The sequence below is a fragment of the Oncorhynchus nerka genome, linkage group LG22 (assembly GCF_034236695.1).
Source record: "Oncorhynchus nerka isolate Pitt River linkage group LG22, Oner_Uvic_2.0, whole genome shotgun sequence".
Lineage (NCBI taxonomy): Eukaryota > Metazoa > Chordata > Actinopteri > Salmoniformes > Salmonidae > Oncorhynchus > Oncorhynchus nerka.
The window spans coordinates 1,144,203-1,156,951 of record NC_088417.1 but is presented as its reverse complement, the minus strand read 5'-3'; the positions used below and the strand labels follow the sequence as shown (position 1 = coordinate 1,156,951).

Genomic DNA, 12,749 nt, shown 5'->3' with positions numbered 1-12,749 from the left:
GAGACTCCCAGCTCCCCTAAAACCATGTGTTTAACACTTGTTGTGGTTTCTACATGATTCCATATGTGTTTCATAGTTTTGATGTCTTCACTATTATTCTACAATGTAGAAAATAGTAAAAAGGCAAACTCTTGAATGAGTAGGTGTGTCCAAACTTTTGACTGGTACTGTATATATAAATATATAATAGGGAAAGGGAAAGTGGGATACCTAGTCAGTTGTACAACTGAATGAATACATAGCTACTATATGTAATACATAGTTACTATAACTACTATATATAATTCATAGCTACTATATGTAATACATAGTTACTATAATACATAGTTATATAACTACTATATATAATATAAGCTACTATATATAATTCATAGTTACTATAACTACTATATATAATTCATAGCTACTATAACTACTATATATAATTCATAGATACTATAACTACTATATACAATTCATAGATACTATAACTACTATATATAATTCATAGATACTATAACTACTATATATAATTCATAGCTACTATAACTACTATATATAATACATAGTTACTATAACTATATATAATTCATAGCTACTATAACTACTATATATAATACATAGCTACTATAACTACATATATATATATATAATTCATAGCTACTATAACTACTATATATAATACCTAGCTACTATAACTACTATATATATTTCACAGCTACTATAACTATATATAATACCTAGCTACTATAACTACTATATATAATTCATAGCTACTATAACTACTCTGTATAATTCATAGATACTATAACTACTATGTATAATTCATAGATACTATAACTACTATATATAATTCATAGCTACTAAAACTACTATATATAATACCTAGCTACTATAACTACTATATATAATTCATAGCTACTATAACTACTATATATAATTCATAGCTACTATAACTACTATATATAATTCATAGATACTATAACTACTATATATAATTCATAGCTACTATAACTACTATATATAATTCATAGATACTATAACTACTATATATAATTCATAGATACTATAACTACTATATATAATTCATAGATACTATAACTACTATATATAATTCATAGATACTATAACTACTATATATAATTCATAGCTACTATAACTACTATATATAATTCATAGCTACTATAACTACTATATATAATTCATAGATACTATAACTACTATATACAATTCATAGATACTATAACTACTATATATAATTCATAGATACTATAACTACTATATACAGTGGGGCAAAAAAGTATTTATTTTAAGTTCTCCCACTTAAAAAGATGAGAAGCCTGTAATTGTCATCATAAGTACACTTCAACTATGACAGACAAAACTGATAAAAATTCAGAAAATACATTGTGGGGTTGTATGTGTATATAATATATAGATGTATACTACTATATATAATTATAGTATATATATGTATGTGTATATATATTCATAGATACTATAACTATATATATAATTCATAGATACTATAACTATATATATGTATTGTATAGATACTATGTGTACTACTATATATAATGTATAGCTACTATGTGTACTATATATAATGTATAGATACTATATGTATGTATATATAATTCATGCTACTATATATGTATATATGTATAATATATGTATGTATACTATAACTACTATATACAATGTATAGATACTATAATGTACTATATATAATGTATAGATACTATAATACTATATACAGTGTGGCAAAATATGTATTTATTTTAAGTATGTGTAAAATATGTGTATGTATGCCTGTATGTATATATGTGTATGTATGTTAACTATGACAGACAAAATGTGTAAATATCCATGAAAATCATATTGTATGTGTTGTATGTGTATATATATATGTATGTATGTGTATGTATGTATGTGTATATATGTATGTATGTGTATATATGTATGTATGTATGTGTATATGTATGTATGTGTATATATATGTATGTGTATATATATGTATGTATATATATGTATATGTATGTATGTGTATGTATGTATATATGTGTATGTATATATATATGTGTGTATGTATATATATGTGGGGTTGTATGTGTATATATAATACACATTGTGGGGTTGTATGTGTATATATATGTGTATGTATGTATGTATATGTGTATATATGTATATATATATGTATGTATAATACATAGCTACTATGACTACTATATCTAAATAATACCTAGCTGACAAGGTACAAATCTGTCGTTCTGCCCCTGAACAGGCAGTTAACCCACTGTTCCTAGGCAGTCATTGAAAATAAGAATTTGTTCTTAACTAACTTGCCTGGTTAAATTAAGGTTAAAAAATAAAAAATAAATTAAAGCTACTATAACTACTATATGTGTATATATAATACATAGCTACTCTGTGTGACAACTTAAGCATTATCAATGCTAACCACTGATCCAGCTACATGTCGTATTGTTTGAAACCTTGAGGTCAGTTCGACTGTTATCTCTGAGGGTGGGATCTTGACTTAACAGATTGAATGACCGTTGTTCCAGCAGATGGGAGGGAGAACGCAGCAGGAGTGACTCCCCATGGTCCCAGTCCCCGGAGTGCTCCTCAGGCCACAGCTCTGACCGCTCCAGCCAGCCCCGCCCACACAGGAAGGAGAAGAAGAAAGCCAAGCGCAAGAAGGCCAAGAAACGCAAACATGCCAAGAGACAAAAGAAGGAGTCCACCAAGAGCAAAGAGCCCAAACAGTCGCCCGTCCGAGAGGGTCAGGGGACAAATCCTGGTGATATTGAGAGAAGGTCCCTCTCAGTGTCCCGGACCCCTTCCGCCCACAGACGCTCCCCCAGAAAGCAGTGCTCCGGGTCGGGCAAGCGGCGTCACTCCTCCCCTTCATCCAGAGACTCCAGTTCCTACACACCTAGCCGCTCCAGATCCAGGGGCAGGTCTGTGTCTTACTCCCAGTCCAGGAGTCTGTCTCACTCCAGAAGCAGGTCTCTATCTATGTCAAGGTCCACATCCAGGTCTCGATCCAGATCCCGGTACAGATCCAGGTCCAGGTCTTTGTCCCGGGTCAGGAGGAGAAAGGCAACCAGATCCTCCAAGAAGTCCAAGATGGCTGACGTCAGCAGGCTAAAGCCAGACACCTCAGCCGCAGGGGCAGTGAAGGGTGTAGAGACCAAAGCCCTCCCTGCCACCCCAGCCCCTGAGAACGCCCCTGTCATACCCATGAGTGACAGCCCCCTCCCTCACGCTGGAAGCCCGGCCAGAAACCGTGGAAACCCTCCTACGTCCGAGTCCAGGAGGTCAAGACCAAGACGACTCCAGCCTGCCTGTCCCCCATAGGCCCCACAGCTCCCAGTACATCTGATAACCACCCAGATAACTCCCACCTGGAAAAGAGCCGTGGCTCTAAGAGCCACAGACACCAGAGACGATCACCCAGCGGCTCCTACAGGAGCAGGTCCTACAGCCGGTCTCACAGTCACTCCAGGAGTCACTCCCGGTCCAGGATACGGTCACCAGGTCCCTACTACAGCAGATCCTCCTCCTACAGCAGGTCAGACTCCTATGACTCTCACAGGAGAGGCCTAGACAAGACCTTAGACAAGACTATAGACAAGGGCTGGAAACAGTACTACAGCTCTCTGAAGCGGATCAAGAACCTGGATAAGTACCTCAAAGCGCCTGACTCCCAGATCAACATGTTTTCATCTGAATCTGAGGACGGAACAGACAGCGAACACAGTCCTGGGCCCAGGCAGAATGGCTCCAAGGGACCAAAGCTCTTTGGCATCTTATCAGAAGACCGACGTCATCAGGAAACGGAAGCAAAAAGTCTGAAACCAAACCAAAAGTCCTTGGAGGAACCCAGCAGTAGGTCAGAGTGGGACAGTGACGGGGATAAACTAGGCAGAAAGACCAGCCTGGTGAACAACCAGAAGCCTGATGTTAGGTCAGCAGAGATTCCTGACCAGAGACTAGGAGCTCTCGCTGGGTGGGACTCTGAGAGCGACTCTGAGAAGGTGCTGCCCAAGATGGCCACCACCGAGCCCAAGGTCTTCCTGTCAGAGAAGGAGGAGGGCGAGGCCAGCTCCGAGTCAGAACATGAACACCATGTACGGTCACACAGCAAGATGAACAAAGCCCCTGGAACCTCTGTGTTGCTGCTTCCTGCACCTGTACATAATGCCACCCCATTGGAGGGGAGCCCTGAGAAGGGCCCCGAGGCAGAGAGACACAAGAGCAGGAAGAAGAACAAACGTAAACACAAACGCAAGAGGAGGAGCTCTGCCAAGTCTGGCTCCACCAGGTCAAAGGTCAAGTCAAAGCGGTCCAAGAGGAAACACCAGAAGCTGAAGGAGACATTCCACTGGCAGCCGCCAATGGAGTTTGGAGAGGATGAGGAGGAGGATGAGTCCCAGAAAGAGAAACGTCTGGAGCAAAAACATACTGCTGTAAAGGATAGTCCTCAGAGAGCTGTCAGGGGAAGACCTGGCAAATCTCCATGTCTGGAAAAGGAGGAGATAAGTCCTGCTTCGCCCAACAGAAACGGTTCCGTACAGCCAATTCCTCACAGAGTGGAAGATGCAGCAGAGATTACCAAAGAACTGAAAGCTAAACCAACTGCCAACTCGAACCCAAAACACTCAAAACCTCAGGACCTCACTGCTAACCTGCCAAAGATGGATCAGCCAGAGATGGTAGACGATATGGAGATCTGCACCCCAGAACATGACCTCCCTGACCCCACTACCGAGCCACCAGGCCTTCCGGGCCAACAGGCACCAGATATCAGTCTGAAAACACTGTCTCCTCTGAGTCGCTCCTTAAAGAAGGGAGACATGTTTCTCTCACCTGTTAAAGATCCACAGTGTACAGCATCTCTGCCAGCTGTGATGCTAGCTAGTGGGGAGCAGCAGGAAACTGTCGACCCTAAATGGAAGCCTCTAAAGGGGATGGCTGCTCTGCAAGCCCTGAACCCAAACCCCTCCCTGGCTCGTCTGCTCCCCACCAGACTCCCGGAGCACAGTGGGCCCCGGACCCAGCCCCAGGAAGGCATCAGGCCCCAGGGCAGCAGGACCCAGAGCCAAGGCGGGAGGACCCAGGGGGGAGTCAGCATCCAGATCAAGAGCCAGAGCCGGGTGCGTCCTGGGTCGCTGTTCGACGAGGTACGGAAGACGGCCAGACTGAACCAGAGGCCCAGGAACCAGGACAGCAGTTCCAGTGAGGAGAGGTCTCAGTCTGCAGCTGGAGCCGTGGGAGGGGCCACGGAGGAGGAGCGGGGAAGCAGGAGGTCCCGGTCGGGGTCTAGCCCCTCCCACAGGTCCAGAGGAAGATCCCCCTCCTCCAGCCGCTCCAGGAATAGATCGCGCTCCTCCAGCTACTCCTCCAGGTTTGCTGACTGGCTTACTTACTTACTGGCTTGCTTACTTACTGGCTGACTGGCTGTCTGGCTTACTGACTGACTGACTGGGCAGTTTACTGACTGACTGGTTTACTGGCCGGTTGGCTGACCGACTGACTGACTGGTTGGGTGGCCAGCTGGCTGGCTGGTTTACTGGCCGGTTGGCTGACCGACTGACTGACTGGTTGGGTGGCCAGCTGGCTGGCTGGTTGACTGACTGAACTTATTGATGTTATTTTGATATGTAGCCAGGTCTGGTTTGTGTAATATAAAGGTAATTTATGCAACATATCCATGTTTTATGATCTACAGGTCTGATATGGACATGACAGAAATAATCTGATTTAATCTGGAACTCTTCTCCTAGGAGTCGGAGCAGGAGCAGGAGGAGGTATCCCAGAGGGCGCTCCCAGTCCCGCAGCATCACCTACCGCAGCTACAACAGTCATAGTCGGACCTATAGTAGAAGTAATTCCAGAAGCCGTTCTTATGATCGACGCAAGAGATCCAGGTATACTAGACATGTTGACCATGTAGACCTGTCCACCTGTCCTCCTCAATGTAGACCATCTAGACCGGTCTACCTGTCCTCCTCAATGTAGACCATCTAGACCTGTCCATCTGTCCTCCTCAATGTAGACCGTCTAGACCTGTCCATCTGTCCTCCCGTAGACCGTAGACCTGTCCTCCATCTGTCATCTGTCCTCAATGTAGACCATCTAGACCTGTCCATCTGTCCTCCTTCAACGTGGACCATCTAGACCTGTCCATCTGTCCTCCTTCAACGTGGACCGTCTAGACCTGTCCATCTGTCCTCCTCAATGTAGACCATCTAGACCTGTCCATCTGTCCTCCTCAATGTAGACCGTCTAGACCTGTCCATCTGTCCTCCTCAATGTAGACCGTCTAGACCTGTCCATCTGTCCTCCTCAATGTGGACCATCTATACCTGTCCATCTGTCCTCCTTCAACGTGGACCGTCTAGACCTGTCCATCTGTCCTCCTTCAACGTGGACCATCTAGACCTGTCCATCTGTCCTCCTCAATGTGGACCGTCTAGACCTGTCCATCTGTCCTCCTCAATGACCTGTCCATCTGTCCTCCTCAATGTGGACCTGTCCCGTCTAGACCTGTCCATCTGTCCTCCTCACCTGTCAATGTAGACCATCTAGACCTGTCCATCTGTCCTCCTCAATGTAGACCATCTAGACCTGTCCATCTGTCCTCCTCAATGTGGACCGTCTAGACCTGTCCATCTGTCCTCCTCAATGTGGACCGTCTAGACCTGTCCATCTGTCCTCCTCAATGTAGACCGTCTAGACCTGTCCATCTGTCCTCCTCAATGTAGACCGTCTAGACCTGTCCATCTGTCCTCCTTCAACGTAGACCGTCTAGACCTGTCCATCTGTCCTCCTCAATGTGGACCGTCTAGACCTGTCCATCTGTCCTCCTCAATGTAGACCGTCTAGACCTGTCCATCTGTCCTCCTCAGTGTAGACCGTCTAGACCTGTCCATCTGTCCTCCTCAGTCATGTCTCCATGTTTTCTCTACATGTGCATCATGTCAATCAACAAATATACATTTTTGGGGTTTGTGGGTAAACTCTAGTTACAGTACATTCGGAAAGAATTCAGCCACTGACTTTTTCCACATTTTGTTATATTCAGTCTTATTTTAAAATTGATTTAAATGGGGTTTTTTTCGTCATCAATCTACACCCAATACCCCACAATGACAAAGCAACATTTGTAAAAAAAAAAAAAAATACTGAAAAATCACATTTACATAAGTATTCAGACCCTTTACTCAGTACTTTGGTGAAGCACTTGAGGCAGCGATTACAGCATTGAGTCTTCTTGGGTATGACGCTACAAGCTTGGCACCTCTGTATTTGGAGTTTCTCCCATTCTCCTCTGCAGATCCTCTCAAGCTCTGTCAGGTTGGATGAGGAATGTCGCTGCACATCTATTTTCAGGTCTCTCCAGAGATGTTTGATTGGGTTCAAGTCCTGGCTCTGGCTGGGCCACTCAAGGACATTCAGAGACTTGTCCCAAAGCCACTCCTGCGTTGTCTTGACTGTGTGCTTAGGGTTGTTGTCCTATTGGAAGGTGAACCTTCGCCCCAGTCTGAGGTCCTGAGCACTATGGAGGAGGTTTTCATCAAGGATCTCTCTACTTTGCTCCTTTCATCTTTCCCTTTCTCCTGACTAGTCTCCTAGTCCCTGCCGCTGAAAGACATCCCCACAGCATGATGCCACCACCATCAGTCTTCTATGTAGTGATTGTGCCAGGTTTCTTCCAAACGTGATGCTTGGCATTCAAGCCAAAGTGTTCAATCTTGGTTTCATAAGACCAGAGAATCTTGTTTCTCATTCTCTGAGAGTCCTTTAGGTGCCTTTTGGCAAACTCCGTCATGTGGCTTTTACTGAGGAGTGGCTTCCATCTGGCCACTCTACCATAAAGGCCTGATTGGTGGAGTGCTGCAGAGATGGTTGCCCTTCTGGAAGGTTCTCCCATCTCCACAGAGGAACTCTAGAGCTCTGCCAGTGGTCACCTCCTTGACCAAGGCCCTTCTCCTCTGATGACTCAGTTTGGCCGGGCAGACAGCTCAAGGAAGAGTGTCGGTGGTTCCAAACATCATTTAAGAATGATGGAGGCCACTGTTCTCGGGGACCTTCTTGTGCTACAGAAACTTTTTGGTATCCTTCCCCAGATCTGTGCCTCAACGCAATCCTGTCTCTGAGCTCTACTGACAATTCCTTCGACCTCAGGGCTTGGTTCTTTCTCTGACATGCACAGTCATCTGCGGGACCTTATATAGACAGGTGTGTGCCTTTCCAAATCATGTCCAGTCAATTGAATTTACCACAGGGGGACTCAATCAAGATGTTGAAACATCTCAAGGATGATCAATGGAAACAGGATGAACCTGACTCAATTTCGAGTCTCATAGCGAAGGGTCTGAATACTTATGTCAAAATGTATTTCTGTTCATTTTTAATACATTTACAAAAATGTCTTAAGTATTTTTGCTTTCTCATTGTTGAGTATTGTGTGTCGATTGAGGGGAAATCAAATATTGAATCGATTTTAGAACAAGGCTGTAATGTAACAGTGTGGAGAAAGTCAAGGGTCCTCAATACTTTCCGAATGCAGTGTGTACTTGGATGAAGTCTGAATACTTTAATGGTTTAGTGAACAGTCCTTTGTCTATCTTAACACAGGTCTGACTCCTATGACACTTACTCCAGTCGGAGTCGTAGCCGCAGCTCCAGCAGGAGGCGTGGGAGAAGGAGTGATAGCTCCAGGAGCTCCAGGTAAGAGGTCGCCCCCCACACACACACACATCAGACAGGTATATTCTCAGACCCCCCCTGACAGGTACAGTTGAAGTCGGAAGTTTATATGCACTTAGGTTGGAGTCACTAAAACTCGTTTTTCAACCACTCAACTAATTTCTTGTTAACAAACTATAGTTTTGGCAAGCCGGTTAGGACATCTAATTTGTTCATGACACAAGTCATTTTATCAACAATTGTTTACAGACAGATTATTTCACTTATAATTCACTGTGTCACAATTCCAGTGGGTCAGAAGTTTACATAAACTAAGTTGAATGTGCCTTTAAACAGCTTGGAAAATTCCAGAAAATTATGTCATGGCTTTAGAAGCTTCTGATAGGCTAATTGACATCATTTGAGTCAGTTGGAGGTGTACCTGTGGATGTATTTCAAGGCCTACCTTCAATCTCAGAACCTCTGCTTGACATCATGGGAAAATCAAAAGAAATCAGCATTGAAGACCTCCACAAGTCTTGTTCATCCTTGGGAGCAATTTCCAAATGCCTGAAGGTACAACGTTCATCTGTACAAATAATACACAAGAATAAACACCATGGGACCATGCAGCCATCAAACCGCTCAGCAGGGAGACGCGTTCTGTCTCCTAGAGATGAACCTACTTTGGTGCAAAAAGTGCAAATCAATCCCAGAACAATAACAAAGGACCTTGTGAAGATGCTGGAGGAAACCGGTACAAAAGTATCTATATCCACAGTAAAACGAGTCCTATATTGACAAGGAAGAAGCCACTGCTCCAAAAACGCCATAAAAAAGCCAGACTACGGTTTGCAACTGCACATGGGGTCAAAGATTGTACTTTTTGGAGAAATGTCCTCTGGTCTGATGAAACAAAAATAGAACTGTTTGGGGGGATGCTTGCAAGCCGAAGAACACCATCCCAACCGTGAAGCATGGGGGTGGGGGTGCTTTGCTTCAGGAGGGACTGGTGCACTTCACAAAATAGATGGCATCATGAGGCTGGAACATTTATGTGGAAATATTGAAGCAACATCTCCAGACATCAGTCAGGAAGTTAAAGCTTGGTCAGAAATGGGTCTTCCAAATGGACAATGACCCCAAGCATACTTCCAAAGTTGTGGCAAAATGGCTTAAGGACAACAAAGTCAAGGTATTGGAGTGGCCATGACAAAGCCCTGACCTCAATCCTATAGAAAAATTGTGGGCACAACTCCTTGCGTGTACGAGCAGGGAGGCCTACAATCCTGACTCAGTTACACCAGCTCTGTCAGGAGGAATGGGCCCAACTTATTGTGGGAAGCTTGTGGAAGGCTACCCGAAACGCTTGACCCAAGTTAAACCATTTAAAGGCAATGCTACCAAATACTAATTGAGTATATGTAAACTTCTGACCCACTGGGAATGTGATGAAAGAACTCTACTATTATTCTGACATTTCACATTCTTAAAATAAAGTGGTGATCCTAACTGACCTAAAACAGGAAAGTTTTACTAGGATTAAATGTCAGAAATGGTGAAAAACTCAAATACATTTGAACTAAGGTGTATGTAAACTTCCGACTTCAACTCTATATTCTCAACCCCCCACCTGACAGGTATATTCTCAACCCCCAACTGACAGGTATATTCTCACCCCCTCCTCCCCACCTGACAGGTATATTCTCAACCCCCCACCCCCGACAGGTATATTCTCAAGCCCCCACCCCCCCACCCCCCCTGACAGGTATATTCTCAACCCCCACCTGACAGGTATATTCTCAACCCCCACCTGACAGGTATATTCTCAACCCCCACCAGGTATATTCTCACCTGACAGGTATATTCTCAAGCCCCCCCACCTGACAGGTATATTCTCAACCCCCACCTGACCCAACCCCCCCCCCGACAGGTATATTCTCAACCCCCCACCCCCTGACAGGTATATTCTCAACCCCCACCTGACAGGTATATTCTCAACCCCCCACCTGACAGGTATATTCTCAACCCCCCACCTGACAGGTATATTCTCAACCCCCAACTGACAGGTATATTCTCACCCCCTCCTCCCCACCTGACAGGTATATTCTCAACCCCCCACCCCCGACAGGTATATTCTCAACCCCCCACCCCCCACCTGACCTCAACCCCCACCTGACAGGTATATTCTCAACCCCCCACCTGACAGGTATATTCTCAACCCCCCACCTGACAGGTATATTCTCAACCCCCTGACAGGTATATTCTCAACCCCCACCTGACAGGTATATTCTCAACCCCCCCCCGACAGGTATATTCTCAACCCCCCACCTGACAGGCATATTCTCCCCCCACCTGACAGGTATATTCTCACCCCAACTCAACCCCCCACCTGACAGGTATATTCTCAACCCCCACCTGACAGGTATATTCTCAACCCCCCACCTGACAGGTATATTCTCAACCCCCCACCTGACAGGTATATTCTCAACCCCCCCACCTGACAGTTATATTCTCGACAGGTATATTCTCAAGCCCCCCACCCCCAACAGGTATATTCTCACCCCCTCCTCCCCACCTGACAGGTATATTCTCAACCCCCCACCCCCCGACAGGTATATTCTCAACCCCCCACCCCCCGACAGGTATATTCTCAAGCCCCCCACCCCCGACAGGTATATTCTCAAGCCCCCCACCCCCCTGACATGTATATTCTCAAGCCCCCACCCCCGACAGGTATATTCTCAAGCCCCCCACCTGACATGTATATTCTCAACCCCCCACCCCGACAGGTATATTCTCAAGCCCCCCCCCCCCGACAGGTATATTCTCAACCCCCCACCCCCCGACAGGTATATTCTCAAGCCCCCCACCCCCCGACAGGTATATTCTCAACCCCCAACCCCCCGACAGGTATATTCTCAAGCCCCCCACCCCCTGACAGGTATATTCTCAACCCCCCACCCCTGACAGCAATATTCTCAACCCCCCACCCCCCGACAGGTATATTCTCAACCCCCACCCCCTGACAGGTATATTCTCAACCCCCCCACCCCCTGACAGGTATATTCTCAACCCCCCACCCCCGACAGGTATATTCTCAAGCCCCCCACCCCCGACAGGTATATTCTCAACCTCCCCACCTGACAGGTATATTCTCAACCCCCCACCCCCAGGTATATTCTCAAGCCCCCCACCCCCGGCAGGTATATTCTCAAGCCCCCCACCCCCCGACAGGTATATTCTCAAGCCCCCCACCTGACAGGTATATTCTCAACCCCCCCACAGGTTAATTCTCTGTTCTCTTCTCCTCTTGCTAAAGTTACTCCACTATTTTAAAAACATTTTTAAGAGTCTAACCATCCACTTAACGAGACTAAAGTGAAATATTTAGTTCTATTTTCACTGTTTTCCCCCATTCATGTGTCTGTCCCTCTGCAGGTCTTACCACTCCTCTAGTCGCAGCTCCTCCCGACACTGGAGTCACAGTGGAAGATACAGTTGAGCTGGATCATGTCTGTTACCATCTCTGTCCTGATGACTGATGATTCATGAGTCTGTTTCTGTCCTGATGATTCATGAGTCTGCTTCTGTCCTGATGACTCATGAGTCTGCTTCTGTCCTGATGACTCATGAGTCTGTTTCTGTCCTGATGACTCATGAGTCTGTTTCTGTCCTGATGACTCATGAGTCTGTTTCTGTCCTGATGACTCATGAGTCTGTTTCTGTCCTGATGACTCATGAGTGTCTTGGTCCTGAGTCTGTGTCTTGGTCCTGATGATTCATGAGTCAGTTTCTGTCCTGATGCTTCATATGGGTTGATCTGGTTCTGTCCTGATGCTTCATGATTCTGTCTCTGTCCTAGTGATTCATGTGGGTTGCTCTGGTTCAGGAGTCAGTTTCTGTCCTGGTGATTCCTGTGGGTCTATACAGCTATCATGCCTACTCTCTGTCACTCAGTGTAATACCGAACTGGACAAGAGTACAAACAGATCTGGGACCAGGCATGCCTTTTGTTCTCTCATCTTCTATTGGGAACTTATTTGGTTACTTCTTATATAGAGGGAAAA

The 12,749-nt window shown here is 45.1% G+C and overlaps 1 protein-coding gene across 1 annotated transcript in view; it reads left to right on the top strand.

Moving 5' to 3' along the window:
* nktr (natural killer cell triggering receptor) overlaps window positions 1–12,432 on the top strand; it is a 76,189-nt gene extending 63,757 nt beyond the window's left edge. The window contains 5 exon segments of the mRNA XM_065006863.1: window positions 2,550–3,232; window positions 3,235–5,392; window positions 5,772–5,915; window positions 8,629–8,721; window positions 12,121–12,432. Of these exon segments, the coding sequence (XP_064862935.1) occupies window positions 2,550–3,232; window positions 3,235–5,392; window positions 5,772–5,915; window positions 8,629–8,721; window positions 12,121–12,184 (3,142 nt within the window). The 3' untranslated portion in view covers window positions 12,185–12,432.
* Window positions 12,433–12,749: the final 317 nt, after the last annotated feature.